The sequence below is a fragment of the Meriones unguiculatus genome, chromosome 7 (genome assembly GCF_030254825.1).
Source record: "Meriones unguiculatus strain TT.TT164.6M chromosome 7, Bangor_MerUng_6.1, whole genome shotgun sequence".
Classification (NCBI taxonomy): Eukaryota; Metazoa; Chordata; class Mammalia; order Rodentia; family Muridae; genus Meriones; species Meriones unguiculatus.
The window spans coordinates 26,367,844-26,387,711 of NC_083355.1; the positions used below are offsets into that span (position 1 = coordinate 26,367,844).

At 55.8% G+C, this 19,868-nt stretch overlaps 2 protein-coding genes across 27 annotated transcripts in view; both read left to right on the forward strand.

The window, feature by feature from the left end:
- Positions 1–1,199: 1,199 nt before the first annotated feature.
- Spata20 (spermatogenesis associated 20) lies at positions 1,200–8,333 on the forward strand. Its single transcript, XM_060386911.1, has 17 exons — positions 1,200–1,537; positions 1,953–2,071; positions 2,179–2,361; positions 2,464–2,528; positions 2,642–2,796; positions 2,874–3,017; positions 3,162–3,363; positions 3,615–3,745; positions 3,833–3,937; positions 4,141–4,215; positions 4,313–4,522; positions 4,611–4,803; positions 5,026–5,194; positions 5,462–5,673; positions 6,666–6,865; positions 7,729–7,809; positions 7,975–8,333. The coding sequence occupies exons 2-17, from the start codon at positions 1,995–1,997 to the stop codon at positions 8,140–8,142; spliced, it is 2,370 nt and encodes a 789-aa protein (XP_060242894.1). The 5' UTR covers positions 1,200–1,537; positions 1,953–1,994; the 3' UTR covers positions 8,143–8,333.
- Positions 8,334–13,541: 5,208 nt separating this feature from the next.
- The window catches only part of Cacna1g (calcium voltage-gated channel subunit alpha1 G), a 63,100-nt gene continuing 56,773 nt past the window's right edge, over positions 13,542–19,868 (forward strand). For all 26 annotated transcript variants that reach the window (XM_060386914.1, XM_060386916.1, XM_060386917.1 and 23 more), the window contains exon 1: positions 13,542–13,782. In XM_060386914.1, coding sequence (XP_060242897.1) covers positions 13,542–13,782 — 241 coding nt within the window. The remainder of the gene's footprint in view (positions 13,783–19,868) is intronic.

Sequence of the window (19,868 nt, forward strand, 5' to 3'; positions counted from 1 at the left end):
GATGTCTGAGGGCCCAGCTCACCCCTGGGTGCTCTAAGAATGCAGGCTGAGCAAGTCACGGAGAGCAAGCCGGGTAAGCAGCATTCTCCTGTGGCTCCTGATTCGGGTCCTGCCTCCAGCTTCCTGCCTTTGAAGACGGGTTGTGATACAGAAGTATAAGACGAAATAAACGCTTTCCTCCCCAAGTTGCTTTTGGTCATGATGTTCTGTCACAGCAATGGAAACCTAAGCCCACTCCTATCTCCATCCATTATCTCTCTTTTTAGTCTCTGCCCTCCAGCCATGCTAGCCTCTACTGTTCTTCAGTCCCAGCTCCCCCACAAGCCACAGGACCTTTGCACACTCTTTTTGGCCCTCTGATACTTGACTCACTTCCTGAGTATTTTTTTTTTAAATGTATGAGTGCTCTATCTGCGTGTATACCTCCATGCCAGAAGAGGGCATCAGATCTCGTTATGGATGGTTATGAGCCACCATGTGGTTGCTGGGAATTGAACTCAGGACCTCTGGAAGAGTAGCCAGCGCTCTCAATAGCTGATCCATCTCTCCAGCCCCATCTCTGTCATTCTTTACAGCTACTGCACTTGTAGGGTTTGCTAGCAGAACTTTCTTCCTTGACCCGTCTACTGGATCAAGTGTCTTGCTAAATTATACCCACTCACCGGTACTAGTCACAGTGTGTGGCTGAATATTCACTAGCTACGGTCTATGAATAAAAGGTAGGGAGGAGGCACACTGGTGTCCAATGCCTGGCTTAGTAGACAGCCGTGGACACTTGGCATTGGGAAGGCTTCCTGGAGTGGGTGGGCTCTGAGCAGGAACTGGGGATGGACAGTCTGAATCAGGCAAATTTTGCTAGCCGAGCAAATCCATCGGCTTGTGCCTCATTTCTCACTTGTAAAGGGGGCAAGAGCTAGGCAAAATGATCGGATATTCTGAGATCTCATGCCCCCTGAAGGGCGAGAGCCATTTTTCCCCGCCAGCACTTGACATCGAACCCAGTTCATATCACTCCCATTTTAGGTGCGGTTGGATTTTTTTTTTTTAAGCACCGCAGGTCTGTATTTCTAAGCTCTACCGCCGGGAGGCGCTCGGAGACCAGCCACAGGGCCCGTGATTTGGCAACAACCGGGCTCTGGGTCCGCCTCTTGCAGGACCGGAGCAGCCATACTGGGAAGGTGAGCCTGACTGGGCTCCAGCCTCGGGTGGCCTTGCGAGGGGCTGGGCCTCATCGCTAGCCACAGTTACAAGCAAATCACTTCAATAGGCCTTGCGCCGGTGGGGCCCTCCATCTGTCTCTCAGGCACCAGTCTACGATGTCTGTTTGGATCCCCCTGCGTGTCTGACTCTCCCCAAAACCACTGGCAGCTCCTTGGTTCCAGCAGGAAGGCTCCCTTTCTTCCCCTCCCATCTTATCAGCTGCGGGGCTAGCTCAAGCTAGCTCTTGGACTACCTTCATACCATCCCCAGGGAGCCTTTCTAGAACGCTGTGCTGTTCATAGACCCTTCTCCTGAAGCACCCTGCATCCTGTCACAGGTTTGTGTTACTGAGCTGACCTATTATTATTTAGCTGTGTTCCGAGGACCACTCTCTCAGGCTGAAGTCCCTGAGACAGGCCTATCTGATGCTCTGTTCTCTCTGTGTGTGGCCCAAGACCTGGTCCTACAGAGTTCTTTATACCCTCTGTATTGGGCTCTTGGCTAAGTAGTCCCTGCCTCCTCCTTCTGGTGGTCCCTCACCTGGCCCGGTCCCAGACCCAGCTCCTCTTAAACTGTCTAGACACTGGCTGTAAGCCACTCCCATGCCTGGCCACACTGGTCACACACCCCCATGCCTGCAGTGCAACCAGCCCAGGGAGGGGCCCTACCCGGGGCGATAGAATGGAGCTGAACGGACTATTCTACTCATTGTGACCCACCCTGACCTCACAAGATACTCTTCCTACCGCCAGGTCTGAGAAGCTGGGGGGAGACTACCTGGCAGGGAGCCCCCAATGAGTCACCATACCTCACCACCCCCAAAACATAAGGGGGAGCACAAAGGCCACGGTCTCCCCCGTGGTTCAGAAAGGTGAGCTGAGCTGGGAGTGGGAGTCCTTGAGCTGGGCGGGCTTGGAGACGGCTGGGGCGGGCCGGGGAGGAGCGGTCCCCATTTGTGCGACCCTTGTCTCCACACAGCAGGGGTAGCTCCTCTCGGGACAAGGACCGGAGTGCTGCCGTCAGTAATTCAGCACCCATGCCCACGGGAGGAAAGGCCAACCGGAACACCTGTGCTCCGCCTGCACCTCAGAAGCCCCCCAACCGCCTGATCAATGAGAAGTCACCCTACCTCTTGCAACATGCCCACAACCCGGTGGATTGGTGAGTACCGTACCAGGGCTGCCCTCGAAGCCGCTGGCCTCCCTCAGTTCCTCAGAGAACTCCCTAGGCTACCGAGTGACGTCTCTTCTTATTGGGGTCTAGGTACCCCTGGGGACAGGAAGCCTTCGACAAGGCCAAGAAAGAAAACAAGCCAATTTTTCTCTCAGGTATCCCAAACCACCTTTCCCAGAGTGGGGTTCAGTGACAGACAGAGGGCTGGGGGAGGGGCCTCCGGGTCCCAGGGACCTCTTTCTGCCCTCTTTCACCTCTCCCATCCTAGTGGGGTATTCCACCTGTCACTGGTGTCATATGATGGAGGAGGAGTCCTTCCAGAACGAAGAGATAGGGCGTCTGCTCAATGAGGATTTTGTCAGTGTGAAGGTGGACCGAGAGGAGAGGCCAGATGTGGATAAAGTATACATGACCTTTGTACAGGTGAGCCGTCTCCTGCGGCAGTCCTGACGATGCCAGGGCACGGCAGCTCCCCTGACCCGGGCCCCTCCCTCTTTCAGGCCACCAGCAGCGGAGGGGGTTGGCCCATGAACGTGTGGCTGACCCCCAACCTCCAGCCGTTCGTCGGGGGCACTTACTTCCCACCAGAGGATGGTCTGACTCGAGTTGGCTTCCGAACAGTGTTGATGAGAATCCGTGAGCAGGTGGGTGGGTGGCTAGGGGGTGGGGGAGGGGAGGACTCGGGAGTCCGGGCTGAGGGAATCTCAGGGACTTCCCTCCCCCCCCCCCGTCCCCCACCTCCGGCCCCAGCTCCCACTGACCTGCAGGAGTGTGCTTGCCCCTTGTAGTGGAAACAGAACAAGAACACCCTTCTGGAAAACAGCCAGCGCGTTACCACGGCCCTGCTGGCCCGGTCTGAGATCAGCGTGGGTGATCGGCAGATGCCGCTCTCTGCCGCTACCATGAACAGCCGCTGCTTCCAGCAACTGGACGAGGGCTATGATGAGGAGTACGGCGGTTTTGCTGAGGCCCCCAAGTTTCCCACCCCTGGTCAGTGTCCTCTGACCCTGACCTATATAATGACCACCTGACTTAGTTAAGTGACCCAGTCACGCCGGCCTGCCTTGTGTGGCCGGTTGTACCTTTCTGGTCCCCTATGGGCCGCTGATATTTTGACCTCTGACTTGGGCAATTTCCTGTGCCCTCTGAGTGTATAATAGAAGTCCCTATCCTCTAGCCTAACAGAGACTGACTGCCGGGAGACTGCCTGGCTCTCTCACTCTCTTTTTCCTCATCCACAGTGATCCTCAGCTTCCTTTTCTCCTATTGGCTCAGTCACCGGCTCACCCAGGATGGCCCCCGGGCTCAGCATATGGCCTTGCACACCCTGAAAATGATGGCCAATGGGGGCATCCAGGATCATGTTGGGCAGGTGAGGGCCGGCCAGGTTTCCTGGAGGGGCAGCGGGACTGGTAGGAAAGGCTGGGATCCGTCTAGCTCTACCCCCTTCCTGGCACAGGGCTTTCACCGCTACTCCACGGACCGCCAGTGGTACATCCCCCACTTTGAGAAGATGCTGTACGACCAGGCCCAGCTATCTGTGGTCTATGCCTACGCCTTCCAGGTGACTTTCGCCCCTAACCTCAACCATAACCCAGTCCCAGGGCCTCCCAGATGACTGTGGCTTCCTCTTTAATTTCAACGGTCAGTTCCTTCTCACACCCTAGACACCTGGACTCCCCCACCCCTCACTTTCCTGGGAGAATATCCCCCATGAACCTGAACTACCCCTCTGTGACCTCTATTTACGGTCTTCGTCCTCCACAGATCTCCGGTGATGAATTCTACTCCGATGTTGCCAAAGGCATCCTGCAGTATGTGACCCGGAGTCTGAGCCATCGGGTGTGTGTTCACTGAGGCAGGCAGACCTGGCTGCAGGAAGGTTTTAAGGATGGCTTGCCTTCCAAGAGGTGACCAGCCAACTCTCCTGTCCCCACAGTCTGGAGGCTTCTACAGTGCAGAGGACGCAGATTCTCCCCCAGAGCGGGGCATGAAGCCCAAAGAGGGTGCTTTCTATTTGTGGACGGTCAAAGAGGTCCAACAGCTACTTCCAGAGCCTGTGGTAGGCGCCAGTGAGCCGCTGACCTCGGGCCAGCTCCTGATGAAGCATTATGGACTCACCGAAGCAGGCAATATCAACTCCTCTCAGGTGAGAATTTCCAGGGACACAAGAGAAGGACCCCAAGGCCCGCCAAAGTCCATAGGCTCCAGCTTACTAAGGTCCTGGTTTTCCTCAGGACCCCAAGCCGGAGCTGCAAGGCCAGAACGTTCTGACGGTGCGGTATTCACTGGAGCTGACTGCAGCCCGCTTTGGCCTGGATGTGGAGGCTGTGAGCACTTTGCTCAGCGCGGGGCTGGAGAAGCTCTTCCAGGCCCGGAAACGTCGGCCAAAAGCCCACCTGGATAACAAGATGTTGGCTGCCTGGAACGGTGGGGCGACCCTCTGTGAACCCTGCTCCTATTTGCCAAGCCCTTTATGTCTCACCCATTCTTTCCTCACAGGCCTCTTTATTTTGATTTAGAAATGAACAGATGGAGGCGTGGAGAGTTGGAAGTGATCTGCCTGGGCTTTTGGAGCCTCAGGGGTAGGGTGCGTGTCCCAGGGGAGCTGTCGTTGGCCTCTTACCACCTCTGGTCTCTTGTTTCCTCTAGGCCTGATGGTGTCTGGCTTTGCTGTGACGGGGGCTATCCTGGGCATGGATAAGTTGGTCACTCAGGCCACCAACGGTGCCAAATTCCTCAAGCGGCACATGTTTGATGTGGCCAGTGGCCGCCTGAAGCGGACGTGCTATGCTGGTCCCGGGGGAACGGTGGAGCACAGGTGAGGGTGCTAAGCACAACCAAGGCCATCTCCTTGCATGATACCAGCCCTGTTCTCCCCCTTCAATCGACTGACTGATCGTTCACCTTGCCACGTGCGTGCTGCACACACTCAACAATCCTGGGCCCGTCCACTCTTGGGAAATGGGCTAACTCGTAGCCACAGGGAGAGGTGGATGTTGAGAAGGAACTGAAAACAAAGCACAAGAGGTTTCCTCTCTGCCTTCCCGGGCCTGCCCTCAGACTTCCTTCTCTCCTGTACCCCTAGCAACCCACCCTGCTGGGGCTTCCTGGAAGACTATGCCTTCGTGGTTCGGGGCCTGCTGGACCTGTACGAGGCCTCACAGGAGAGCTCCTGGCTTGAGTGGGCTCTGCGTCTGCAGGACACACAGGACAAGCTCTTCTGGGACTCCCGAGGTGGCGGCTACTTCTGCAGCGAGGCTGAGCTGGGGTCAGGCCTGCCTCTACGTCTGAAGGATGGTCAGTGCGGCTCTGGGCTGGCCTTGGGTCCTGGGTCTAGTCAGGAGAGGGCATTCCCGAGGAGGACATTTGTGTAGTTTTTGCACTAAAAACCTGGCTTCCTGTCTGTAATTCTATGTGACTTCAGTGGTCTCCTGATATTTCTGAGCCTGCTTCTTACCATACAGATGAGGAGCTATTAGCAGTAGCTCCTCAGAACTGATGGAGGAGGGGTTATTCTAGCTTTCCTCTGAACGTGCAGCGGCCTCTGGAATCCACAGATTCATTCGTTAGACAGGAATGACTTGGTCTCTGCCTGCAGGAAGTTCGCATCCTGTGGTGGAGATAGTGCAAAATGCAACCCCACCAGAACACAGATTACGGTAAACCCGTGACAGGTGTCAACCAAGAGGAGCTTGTGTGGACATGGAGGCACTTAGGAGGGAGTTTAGGCAGAGGATGACAGTTTGAGAGAGCCCTGGGAGAATAGGAAGACAAAGAGACCAGGAGTGGTGTGAGAAGGGAGTGCTGTTGCTGGGGTAAGGAAGTGAGGGGCGCAGGCAGGTTAAGAGGGTTCTGATCTGCTCTGCCTTGAGTGGAAAGAGGTCACTCTAGCCACGGTAGCGACAAATAGGAACATGGAAATTGGGGTGACCCATTAAGAGGACCCTGGTGCTTAGTCTTGGAGGTACCGCTGAAAGCAGCCAGGGGTAGCCGCGTGAGATGGGGGACAGGGAAGGACTGGGTAGCAGTCCAGCAGGATGTGCAGAAAGATTAATCCAAGAGGTGAGGGAGTTGGGTGATGGCCCTGTGACCCCAGCAGTCAGTATCTGGACAAAGGCATCAGCAGTGAGGTCGGGAACCTGGATACCCACAGCTCAGCAAGATAGAAAGGTTTGTTATTTAAACAAACAAACAAACAAAACCAGACCAGAAACACATGCACTTTCTCATCTTCTCCCTGGACCCCATAACCCACATTCCCCCCTTCAAGTACCTCCTATCTCTTGTAGACCAGGACGGTGCAGAGCCCAGTGCCAACTCGGTGTCTGCCCACAACCTGCTTCGGTTACACGGCTTCACTGGCCACAAGGATTGGATGGACAAGTGTGTGCACCTGCTGACGGCCTTCTCCGAGCGCATGCGCCGCGTCCCGGTGGCATTGCCTGAGATGGTCCGTGCCCTCTCAGCTCAACAGGAGTCTCTTAAGCAGGTAGGGAGGTGGTCCATATGTGGACTGAGACCAGGAGGGAAGCTGGTGAGGGAACAGAGTATGGAGGGGGGGCATGAGTGGAGTTTCAGGGCTGTCCCCAAAGCTCACTTTACATGTGTGCAGGTACTTGTGAGGTCAGGGGTCTTCATTCTGTGGAGTGGAGGTGTCTGCGTGTGTATGTGCGTGGGGTGATGTCAGAGAAGACAGCCTATGAAGGCTTGTCACTGGGGTGTGTGAATATAAAAGCAAAACGAAAGGGGTTAAATATGGGTTCCTGGTGGTCGGGTGGCTGGTGAAGGGTTTCTCTGTAAGACTCTGTATAATCAGTCTGATTATTTCGGTCCCTATGCGCTTTTTACTGCTATGTCAACTCTTTTGTGTATACACACACATACACACACACATACACACACATGCTGTTTACTGGTTTGTGTGCTGGCGAGGGTCAGTGTTCGCCTCAGGTTTGCCTGTGAATACTTGTGTGTGCCTGTATGAGTGTATGTTTGTATGTGTTTCTCTGTATGTGTATGTAACTACTCTATGCCTCTCTGTGTGTGGTGTGTCATCCAGGGTGGCAAGTCTTCTGGACACCCCCGCCCTCTATTTGTATGTCTGCCACAATGTATGACATTGTCACTCGTGTGCATTCGTGTGTGTGAGTGTGTGTGTGTGTGTGTGTGTGTGTGTGTGTTGTTTCTGCTTGCTGAGCATTAAATCTAACGAATCCTCCTGGTGCCCGGGGTGAGTCCCCTCCCTTCTTAGGAATACTGGGAGGGTGGAGGAAGGCTGGGGCAGCCCTGGCAGGTGTGGGGCCTAGCTTCTTCTCTCTTCTTGACACTGGATGGTTTTTCTGTACTGGTCAGATTGTGATCTGTGGAGACCCCCAGGCCAAGGACACCAAGGCCCTGCTGCAGTGCGTCCACTCCATCTACATCCCTAACAAGGTGCGCATCCCTGCAAACTTGCTTCACGGTCTACCTCCCTCGTTGCATCTCCCCGCTCGGCTCCTGACATACTTCCTTTTAGAGGTTTGGGGGAGAAGTCGTCAGCCACCGGGTTCTGCAGTGAGCAGTGCCCAGGTGACACTTTCTGTTCTGCCGCTACCCCAGGTGCTGATTCTGGCTGATGGAGACCCATCGAGCTTCCTGTCCCGGCAGCTCCCCTTCTTGAGCACCCTCCGACGAGTAGAGGACCGGGCCACAGCTTACATATTTGAGAACCAAGCCTGCTCCATGCCTATCACGGAGCCCTGTGAACTACGAAAGCTGCTACACTAATGACTGCCCAGACACCTTTCAGCTGGGCCAGAAGACGAAATTTTCCAGCTGACTAGAGACTCAGGTCTTTCAAGGCTCTGCTGAACCTACAGCTACCCCTGGGAATTCTACCACCAAGTGATCACATCTATCCTTGAGGCTCCCCCATGGGCACCTACTCATGAAATAAACCTAACAGCGTCCCGTGGTGACCTCGGGGCCTTGGTCTGTCTGTGAGGGTGGGCTCTCAGCTCTAGCCTGGGACCCCAGCAGTCTGGGACCAGCCTTTCCTCTGAGAGTCCCCCGATGACTCCTTTGTCTTCTCTTGTTGCCCCACCACCTTCCGTGGGTCACTGAACCGATCTTGCCTCTGTCCACGATTAGCAAGCTTGAATGAAACAGAGGCAGTGAACCAAAACCAAGTATAGGGCAAGGGCGAGGTGTGTACTAGCTCAGGAAGGGTAAGGCCCTGCTAGGAGGGGCTCTGCCTCTGCCTTCTTGCCTTTTCATTTAAAGTTAGGGAAGGGACAGGGGGCTAAGTATAAACTTTCATACTAACAGAAAGACATTTCCATGCAGCATACTGTGGAAACTGCATTGGTACCAGGTCTAAGACATTTGGGGGGAGGTATGCATCCAATCCCAGCATCACTATAGGAGGCCATGCTCCTCCTCCTCCTGAAGGATGGTCTGGGAAAGGTCTCCTTTGCATGTGAAGCAACTGTTTTGCTGGCCGCCCTTCCCGAATCCATCTGACCCCTGCTCCAGAGGAAGCTGGCACCTTCCTGGGACCTCCTCCTGTCCTCTCAGTGTTAGGAGATGCTCTTAAACCCCATCTTTGGCAAATGGATCTTCTCAGAAGAGCCCACATAGCTGTCATCAGCATCAGGAAAAGGCAGCCGGAAGACATACTAGGGATAGACAGGTATAGAGCAATAGGGTTGTGAGGTTGTGTAGAAACTGAGGTCGACTGAGCTTGAGCACCGTTCTCACCTCCAAGTCAAACAGCATAGATAGCTGGAGGAAACTGCAGGACCGACAAAGAGGACTGGCTGGGAAGGGGGAGGGCCCTGCTAGGGGGATGTCAGCAGCAGAAAGGAATGGAGCAGGGAGGAACGTAGAGACACAGGACATGGTCACACATAGACAGCTACCCATGGTCCCTGGGACCACAGTTGTCTCAGTCTGGGCAGCGGGCCCTTAGTGCAAGCCACCAACCCATCTGGAGGGGATTAGCACTCTGGCCAATGAGGTCAGCTGGCCCCTTTCTTGCTGGAGCCCACTCAGCTTGCCAGAAAGTCAAAGACTGGACACGTGGAGCCTGGCTGGAGGGCAGCAGGAAGGGAGAGTGCAACATGGTGAGACACAGGTGGCCTTTTTGGCAACCCGGCCCCGGATTTGGAACAGTCTGGGCAGTTCACAAAGCCCTCTTGCCACTGTGGTCCCATTGACCCTCATGAATGAGACTTTGAAGCCTTAGCCATCTAGGGATAGCTGTTGGAGGGCCAGAGTTGGTAGAGTCTAGCCTGACACCTCTGAGCACACCAGATTCTCCCTGGGGTCTCCAGAATGACAACAAAAATCGCTGAAAGCGGCTTCCTACCGGGAGGTGGAAGCATGGCTATGAAGAAGAGCGCGTTTGGTGTTTTCCCTCCACCCTGCCTGCCTTTTGCATCTCATTTCCCTTCTGCTATCAGGCAGACACAGGGCAATGGCATCTTGTAAATAGATTCAGAGGAAGGAATTACTTCTCCCAAGAAGGCCAGGCTTTCTAGCGTACAAGCTGAACATCACCCATACTGGATGTAGAGCTGATTTAAAAGTCCCACATCTCTTCCTCTTGGCAAGTGCCATTTACATTCCTCCTCCATGCCCCCTCTCCTGTGAGCAGGACTGTATTGGGGGCAGCTGTGACCTAGCGTGTCAACACACAGGGCCTCATGCTTTGGGAGTCGTCATTTCATTTCCCTGAGTGCCCGATTCTTTAACTGAGGAATGGCGGTTCCACTAAGCTCCCAGAGGCGTGGGGGAGATCAAATGGGCTGATTGCAGCATCCCCGAGTAACCCAGAGTTATCTTGTTCTGAAGGGAGCCAGTAGGCACGAGGGAAGAGGCAAAGGCCAGAAGGTTACAGGGGCTTGCTAAGCAAGGCGCGTATGAAATACTATAGTAAACTTAAAACTCAGAAGTGTTTGGACCATATAGGGAAACTGAAGGAGTGTTTTGTTCCTCCTCTTCTACTTTCTTGTCTGAGATCATAAAAAACAAAAACAAAACCAAGAAAACCCCACTTCGCTAAGCGCACAGCCCAGGAGCAGAGAGAAGTCTGAACTCCCAGGAGCAGGCTTCATGCTGTGAGGTTTCCATCTTTCACTGGTTCAGTACTGTTTTCAGCACTTCAGTACCCAAAGGCCACTGTGCTAAGGACTTCCGGAAAGAAGGGATGGGTGCTAGAGCCGAGACTTGGAGCTCTGGAATGAAGGCTTCCTAGCTTCCCTTGCCTTCTCCTCCCTTCCCTGACGCAGGTAGCAGATAAGGTCCCCTGAGCCCTAGGCTGTCCTAGATGGCAGATCTGCCCCAGGCTGCCAACCCAGGGAAGTAGGTCTCAGTTTCTCCAGCAGGTGCCCACCTGTGTGTCTGTTTTCTTGCTATGTTCCCTAACAGGGCGGGCGGGTGGTGAAGATGTGGAGCCTCTGACCACTGGAGAACTGAGGGGCTCGGCAAAGCCTCTGGCCTCGTACACCCGTTTCCTGCTTCAGAGGCTGGGTAACGAGGGTCTGGCTGCCAAGTCTAGGGTTTTAAGCCTAGGGTGGTCAGAATGGGAAGCCCACCTGCTAGACTGAGGACCCGCGGGAGGGCGGGAAGATGTCAGATTCTAAGGGCAAGCCATAAATAGCTCCCCCCTCCCAGAAGAGGGCCCCGAGTTCAAGATTGGTACCTCACGCTCAGAATGAGAGCAGAGACTCCCTCCAGGAGAAAACAGGCACTTAGGGGATCTGCTCATTAGCATGAAATGCAAATAGGCCTGGCCTCATTTGCACAACTCAGAGCTGGGATTTTTGTCGAAAGGGCAACCAGGAAGGTGACAGCGCAGCGGCGGCTCTGCCCTCTTCACCCCATCTTGGCAACTGGCTGGAATGGGAGCCGAGATGGCCCCAGACCTATGTCGTGGTGCCAGGAGGCCTCTGGAGGATGTGTGGGTGGGAATCAGGGGCAGCAGGAGGCGATCCGGTCCATTCCTCAGCGTTTCCGCAGTGCCTCGTGCGTTCCCGAGTCTACCAGGACTACAGATCCTGTCGTTCCACCGTATACACCCTACGCAGATTGTGGAGACGTTTCCCCTGCGTGTAGCATCAACGCCTCTCCCCTTTCCCTCCCCCCCGTCACGTTAACAACTCCGGCGGCGCTCGGTTCTCCGGCACTCACAGGCTTTTGGAGGCACCGGCGGTGGGAGGGAGCCAGAACGGTCTGAGCGAGCCCCTCGAACACAGGGATAGGAGGCGGGGCAAAAGCCGGGGTCTCCGTTTGCGTGTGCTCGCCAGAGAAAAACACAAGCGCAAACACCACTCCCAGTACCTTGGTGGAGGAGAGCAGCTCCCCGAAGCAGGATAGATACTTCCCTTAAGCCGTATTGAGAGTCGAGGGGAGAAACTGAGGCACGGAGTGGAGCTTTGCAGGATGAAACTGGTAAAGCTTAGCGCTAGGTGTCATTCCCTCTCACAACACTCAAGGCCCACAGTGGCCTTCGGTGAGTGTCCCCACTTCGGGGCTGCAGGTGATGCAGGCTCTCCCATCCGGTGGCCCTCCTGGAGGCTACGCTTTCCCTCCTGAGAGGAGTCTCCATCCTTCAAAGATCTCTATAAGCCGGAGAGGATGCTCAGAGCATCAGTGAGAAGGCCAGGGGTCGGTCCGTTATCTTAGAAGTGGACCTGGGGTCTGGACCAGACCTGGGGTCTGGCTGGTGGAGAACACTCCCAGACCACGCCCACCTTCACCTTTCCGTCTCCGCCCATTTTCCCTAAACAGCCCCTGAAACACCAGACATTCCGCTCTTCCTCCGTTTCCCCAGCCTGGCTCCCAGGTTCCTGGGGAGTCGGTTTTCGCTGGGGGAGACCCCAGTAACGCTCCTAACTCCTGAGACTCCAATGTCCCTTCTTTTCTAGCCCTGCTTAGAGCTAAGTTCTGCCTTTTGGCTGATGTCCAATTCGGGGGGTGGGGGCGTCACCCTGGATAAAAGAGGTCAAAGACCCGTAGGACCACCCCAAGACTGGAGGCCAAACACTCTCCATTTCTCGAGGCTCCCTCCAGGGGAATCCCAAAGACCCCAGAGGCCAATAGAAAAGTGGGTTCGGTCTGGGCAGCCGTGTGATTGGCCCCAGCCTTTGGGAGCGAACCCAGGGGCAAGAGGAGGGTAGAAAGGCGGTCCGGATTTTGGGGTGGGAAGAGGAATCCAGCTGTGGTTCTCTTCCCCGGCACCCCCTCCCGCACTGGCACGGCAGCCGACCAATCGAAGGGCGGCTCCGGACCGGTGACTCACGGCGATTGGCTGCGGGGTTGGCTGGGGAGAGGCGGGGCCGAGGCTTGAAGTTGGAGTGAGGGATCCAGCTGTGGTGTGCGCCGGGCTTCTCGCAGCGGCTTTCGCTCGCTCGCTCGCTGGCTGGCTCGCTCGCTCGCCCGCTCCGCATCTCGGCCGGAGGAGGAGGCAGTGGCGCCGGCGACAGCTACGGCAACGGCAGCCACAGCGGCGGCGGCGGCGGCGGCGGCGGCGACATCTCCGCCTCCAGCCCCCCCCTCGAGACGGCCCCCCACGGTCTCCCCGCCCCTCCCGGTCCTCTAGCCCGCCGCCCGGCGGAGGAAGGAGCCGGCCCCCACCCCCTCCAAACCCACCCCCAAAGAGATCCCTCCTCCCCTCCCCCTCCCCCCCGCCGCCTCTGGCGCGGAGCCGGGACGATGCTGACCCCTTAGATCGTGCTCCAGCTGCGCCGAGGGAAGAGGGGGCTCCCCTCCCCGGACCCCCGCCCTCCATCGGGTGGCCCCTTTCCTCCTCCCTCCCCCCCCTTCGGGGGGCTGCTTCGCCGCGATTCGGGCAGCCGGAGCCTGGGCGCCAAGCGAAGCGAAGAAGCCGGAACAAAGTGAGGGGAAGCCGGCCGGCTAGTCGGGGAGCCCCCGGGAATCCAGGGGAAGCGGGACTCTCGCCAGGCGGGGCTTCCCTGCGACCCGGCGCCCCGCGGGCAGCATGCCCCTGAGGGCAGGGGGAGCTGGGCTGAACTGGCCCTCCCGGGGGCTCAGCGAGCTCTCTAGAGCCCCCCACATGCTTCCCCACTGGGGTCCCCCGCTTGCGTGAGGACACCTCCTCTGAGGGGCTCCGCTTGCCCCTCTTCGGACGCCCCCCCACCTCCGGGGCCCCGGCTGTCCAGAGGATGGACGAGGAGGAGGATGGAGCGGGCTCCGAGGAGTCGGGACAGCCCCGGAGCTTCACGCGGCTCAACGACCTGTCTGGGGCCGGGGGCCGGCAGGGGCCGGGGTCGACGGAGAAGGACCCGGGCAGCGCGGACTCCGAGGCGGAGGGCTTGCCGTACCCGGCGTTGGCTCCCGTGGTTTTCTTCTACTTGAGCCAGGACAGCCGCCCGCGGAGCTGGTGTCTCCGCACGGTCTGTAACCCATATCCTTCGGGGCAACCGGGCGCCGCGATGGGGCAGGATTAGGGGGTCCACTGAGTGGGGGGGCGTGTTACCCGAGGGGTCCAGAGAGCCAGGTGAGTTGGAGAAGTGAGCCTGGACTGTGACAGTTTGGGGGGGGGGCTGCCGAGGAAGGGAGGGGCCGTCCGAGTAGAAGAGGAGACTGGTGGGTACCCCAAGGAGCCCCACCTCCGAACACACACCTCAGTCTTCCTTGGGCGGGGGGTGGGGTGGGGGTGGGGGTGGAGGCTAGGGAAAGAGAGAGGGAGACGTGACCCTCTGGGTACGCAGCTGGATGCTCTACAGATGTGGGCAGAGGAGGGTCGTCATCCTCCAGATGTGGGCAGGGTTAGGAGCCTGGGCGCTCTGTTCCCCGCCAGCCCTCCCGCCGCGGGGTTAGCGAACTGGGTTTGGTTTTCGAGTTTGGGGGCAGGGGTGGAGAGGAAGCTGCGGGGACGGAGGAGGGGAGGCCGCAGTCTCCCGGGGTTTCCTTATGCCCCCGCCCCAAAGTTTGCGGCGGATTCCAGGGTCCGGTCCCCTAACCTAGTGCTTAAGACTGAGGTTTTTACCGACCTAGCGGGAAAGGGGAGGGGGGCAGATCCTGTCCCCCCCCTCCCCAAACCCTCCCAATCCGCGGGTTGGAGGCACAACAAGGAGATTTCGGCGGCGGCTGATGTCAGGGGTGCAGAATGAGAACAAGATGTGGTGAAGGGGGAGCTGTCTGCCCCCAGAGCTGGATCGGAGCCCCTTTCAGAGGGAGCCCAATGCGGCCAGCGCCCTCCCCATCTCAATTCTTTATCTGATCTCAAGTGCCTAAGGTTGGGTTGGGGAGTTTTGTGTTGTCGTTTTTTGTTGTTGTTGTTGTTTTTGTTTTTTTGTTTTCCTTGTTGGGGTGGGGGGGGGCTGACGAGCTCCGGCAAGTGGGGGATGGGATTAAGCTCTTTCACACTACGCCTCCCTTTCACAAATCAGAGTGTTCCAGGTATGGGAAACCGCAGTCGTGGGAAAAGATTTGGGGGGGCGGGGGGAGAACCAGGACACTGCCAGTGTGTTCACTAAGGAGGACTGAGGTCAGACAACCCAAGCCTACTCTCTGGATGGATTTTGGGAGTGCATGCCCCACATTTTCAGGCAGATGGATTTCACTCCTCACCCTCACCTCTGCCTAGCCTGGTGTGGTCAGGGAACCCCTAGTCCTCTAAAACCCTTAGCACAAAGCACTGCTTTGACTGACACTCAGCTCTGGGGTACTGGAAAGGTGTGTGATGTGTGTGTGTGTGTGGTGGGGGCTGGCTGTACTGCTATCTAAGTGACAGACAGCCTCCTCTGATTCTCTTCTTTTAGCCTAGAGGTTTTCTGGGACTCGAGGTGTGGGGGGGCATAGGGTATGTAGCCCCCGAGGAGAGCCCAGCTCTGCTCTGGAGAACAGGGGCAGTGGGAAGCCTGGTGCCGCCCTCTGCAGCGCTGCCTCTAGTGCGCAGAGCAGGATAGAAGCTGGGTCCCCCACCCCTGCTCTACACTCTGTCAGTCTTTGACGAGCTCCCAAGCCTTGGCCCCTTCCTTCCTTCCTTCCTTCCTTCCTTCCTTCCTTCCTTCCTTCCTTCCTTCTTTCCTTCCTTCCTTCCTTCCTCTCTGAGCTGAAGAAAGGAGAGTAGGGGGCTCTGAGGTCTGAGGTCTCCCTAACTGTTATCTTGAATCATGAGCCTCCATCCCAAGGTCCCCTTCTCTGTGGCAGAGAGGGAGATGGGAAAAGAAGCCCTCTCCTCCAGTCCTAACCACACCACGAGTAGGAAACCCCCAGCAATCGCCTATCGCCTCTTCTTCAGGCGTCCTGGGCGCAACTGGAAGGTCCTGTCTCCTCTCCCTTCATATAACCCCTAAAAACAGACATTTTGGCAAGCATCTCTGCCCACGTGCCCTATCTCCAGGTGGAGGATCTGGAGATAAACGCTTTCCTGGAAGGAGAAAAGTGACCAGGGTTTCAAGAGGGATGAGAGGTGGGAGTCTAGCATCGATCTTGAGGTTGGCCGAGCAGGCCCAACATGGAGAGTCGTGGTCTTGGGTGTGTAGTACCTATGTTCCTATATCTGGACTAGCTAGCGGATTAGCTCAGTATGCTGAGAACAATTTCTTGGTAGAGGGGGTTACCTGGACTCTTACCCGCATTGTTCCCATTCCTACCCAAGTCACAAGGGCAAGTGTATTTCCATTGCCAGAGAGGGACTCTGAGCTGCCTCTCCTTTCTCTCTTTGTGGTACATGCGAGGCTTCTGTTGGCTTCAGGAGTCCACAATGTGGGTCATGAAGACCCTGGTCCTGAGGGGTCTGAGGACAGTCTTTCCCTCCCTAGTTAACTGAAGCTAGTTAGCCTTTTTCTTACCATAGTTTTCTTGGCCCCTTCCTTTCATGGCCTCATTAAGAGGCCAGATTTCCTAGAGTGGAGATCTAGATGCAGGTACGGTGTGTGGTGTGTGTGTGTGTGTGTGTGTGTGTGTGTTAGGGAGGGAGGAAGGACAACAAAAGGAAGAAGGGATAAAAGAAGAAGTGTATGTTTCTGTACTGGGAGAGCAGGGACATGGGCCCAACCAGCTCCCAGGCAGGCCACTGCCTCCCAGGTTACAGGGGAACGCTGGCCTTTGCAGTGTGTTCCTTACAGTGTGAGGGCGTGCGTTCTGCGTTTCCCCTCCCGGGAAGGAGTTCCTGAGCATTCCCTCTCGGGCTGTTGTGTCACATCTGGAAGTTTGTGTAGGAGTTTCTCCAAGCTCAGAGCCCAGCACAGCTTTTTCTCATTTGGAAATCACAGGCTGGCATTTGGGATGCCGAGAGAGGAGGAGTGGGAGGGGGGCCAGAGGAGGAGAGGGGAGCCTGCCAGGAGTTGGGGGGAGGAGAAGGGGGAGGCCTGAGAGGCAGGAGTCCTAATGGCTTCCAGAAGTGAATGTGAGTGTGGGGCTGTGCGCGACTGTGTGTGTTTGAGTGTGTGCCTTTAGAAGGGAGGAGGCCCCAGGAATTTCTGTAGTCTTCCTCGCCATTGTACCTCAAGTCTTCCAATTTTTCCCAAGGGAAGATTCACCACTGAGTCCTCAGAGGAAGTGTGAGTGTGTGTATGCATAAGGGGGTTGCTCGAATCTTATACCTTCCTTCGTCCCATTTCCAAACCCTGGACCACCATCCCAGAGAAGATTCTTGGGAGAAGAGCTGGGGCAGAGAATTAAGTGGAACTTGGGGTCGGGGGGGTGGGGATTTGCAAATCTTTGGCAATCTATCCCAGATCCTCCTTTCTTCTGGGTCATATAGACTCCTTCGCACACACTCTGTTCCACTGCTGGGGGACTCCCCATCACCCCGAGTGCCAGTTGGAGCCATTCCTGGGATTACCCCTCCACCCTGCCCCCCTTCCGATGCTCCCGCCCCAGCTCTCACCCCGCCCTGCCTGCCTTAGCCGGGATGGCGACAGACACACTGCTCACACATACACGCAGACAAGCACGCGCACACACACACACACACACACACACACACACACACGAGTCACAGACATTTGAATCAGATTTCTGGCCTATTTCCCCTCCCAAAGATTCCAGTGGCCCTTTTCTCCTGTCTCCTGTCTCCTGTCTCTGGGTGGGGCTGGCTGCCTTTCGGGCAGGCTTCAGTTTTCAGTTTAGTTGGAAACCTCTCTCCCCACACACCCACACACCGGAGCTGGGGGTGCATAAGGAGACAGGGTAGTTAGCTAGCGGGAGGGGCCTCTGTTGGGGGATTCCCCTTTTTCTGGAGAAAAAAAAATGCACGCAGGCCATCAGACTGAACCCCTGAATCTTCTTTTACTCTAGGGAGCATTGGATCCCATAAACTACCAACCTCTTTGTGTGATGGGTGAGGCGAGAACTTGCCCCCCCATCCCCCAACTCTTACTAGAAGGCCAGAATTCCTGGGTCCAGGCCAATTTCCTCCTCAGTGTTCCTTAGTCTCACATTTCCAGACTTCTGGGAGGGAGAGAAGCAGCTAGAAGGCCTGATCGCTGTCTGGGTTCACACCCTGGGCCCTGGGCCTTAGATCTATAGCTGCCAATCTAGGCAAAAGCTCTATCTGGATAAAAACCTATGGAGAAGACTCATTTGTGGCTATAACATGCTCTATTTCCTTCTCCCGGGAAGGAGGGGGAGGGATGGTAGAGAGGTCCTCTTGCACCATTCTCTTTTTCTCTGCTTTTGATGGTGGGTTGTGAGGAGGAGAAAGATCCTCCCCTCTCCTGCTCCCACCCTTTGGGATCCACTCCAGCCCGGACAGTCACCATAGCAACAGTAGACATGTGACCGCACAGGTCTCTCATAGTCACCATGGCAACCAGTGTCCCCCGTTCCCTTAGTTACCATGGGGATTTGTCACATGGTTTTTTTCCCCCCAACCTGATAACCTGTGGGTCTCCCTGCTTCTCTTTCCTTGCATGAGGACAAGAGATCAGTCTTTGGCAAGGGGAGAGGATGTGTAGGGGGGGGGAAGACTGTCTCTTTAATTACCATGGCAACAAATCCACACCACCTGGTGACACATTCTCCTGTTGTTATGGCAACAGAAGAACATCACACAGTGACATACTGCCATGTTCCCAAGGAAACAAGCCCCACCCTGAGAAGGGTGAAAAGAACCCCCCTTCGCCATTCCCCTGTTCAGATTGTCTTCGATTTGCCAGTCCCTTTATACTTATCTACCGTGAAGGGAAAGCTGGAGTGCAAGGGATGTACTTGAGTGCAGGCTGGATTGCCAAGGGGTCTGGAGCAGGGACTTTTGGCTGAGAGCCTGATGCGGGGTTATCTGGGGTCAGATTCTGACTATCGGAGGCCTCAGATTGTCTGAACTTGTATACACTAGGGACAGAGCTGGGGACCCAGTTCCTCTGTGAAGTCAATTCTGTTCCTCCTTTTATCACTCTAATGAATTTGTCACTGTTGAGGGAAACATGAATGGGGTGGCACATCTGGCTTCTAGATAGGCCGGTGACTGCCTGATAGGTGCGTTGGTTCATTCATTCGTTCCTCCTGGGCACTGATCATTTACTACAGACTATTACCCTGGGCTCTGTAGGGTGGGTTATGTTAAGGATGTGGCAGAGTATCCTTACCTGCCAGGAGCCTGTAGCCAGCAAAGGAGAAGAGCCATGAACATGGGTGACTTAGCTCAGCAGAGTCACTGTCATTGGGTGTACAGAAAGACATCCTGGAGCCCCAGGATGTCTCCCCAACCATTGTTCTCAAAGGCTCCTCCTAGGCCCTGCTTCTCCTGCAGAAAAGAGTGGGCTAGCTTGGAGAGATCAGTTATTAAAGGTAATTGTTTCCTTTCCTTTCCAAGTGGTGGCTTCCTCCCTGTCCCCCCTTTTCCAGAGTGACCCCTGGCTGACCCCCATTCTGGAGAGAGATCTCTTGACTATGCTCAGAAAAACAGCCCCATAGAAGCACTTTCATTTCCCCCTCTCACCTACTTATCCACTCCAAACCAAAGGATTTTCTTGTCTTTTTTTTACTCTCACTCTTTTAAGAGACAGATATTAGGAAAACCAAAATGTTTTAGGACTTCTGGGGTGCGAGGCACAGGTGGTGACACGGGTGTGCACCCAAGAGAAAAGAGTCTTGGAATGGCGAGGGCTTCAAGGTGGCTAAGAAAGCAGTTCAGGGTTGGAGACTCAGCACAGAGGTGAGGTGTGGTAGGGGACAGCTGGAGCGATGGGTTTTGGATCCCTGAACCTTCCTGATCATCTCTTTGTGCCTGGTGAAAGCCTTGTCATTCCACAACCAAGGCCAAGACAGGAATGGTCCACTGGCTCTGAGGCCCTGAGTGGACTGGTCACAGGCGGCCACAATCCCTTCCTCTTTCTTTTCTACACTCTGCTTGTCTCTGGTTTCTTTGCTCTTTCTGCCTCACTTCTACTTTTCCGTGAGGAAACCAGGCTGTCTGGTTGTATATCTGTGGGGTCCAGGGCCTGGAACCTTTTTTTCTCCAGAGGTTATCTTGTATATCCTCATGCTGAAGGGCTGAAGGTAAACCACTGGACAGAGCTCATCGTGCGGAAAGGCTC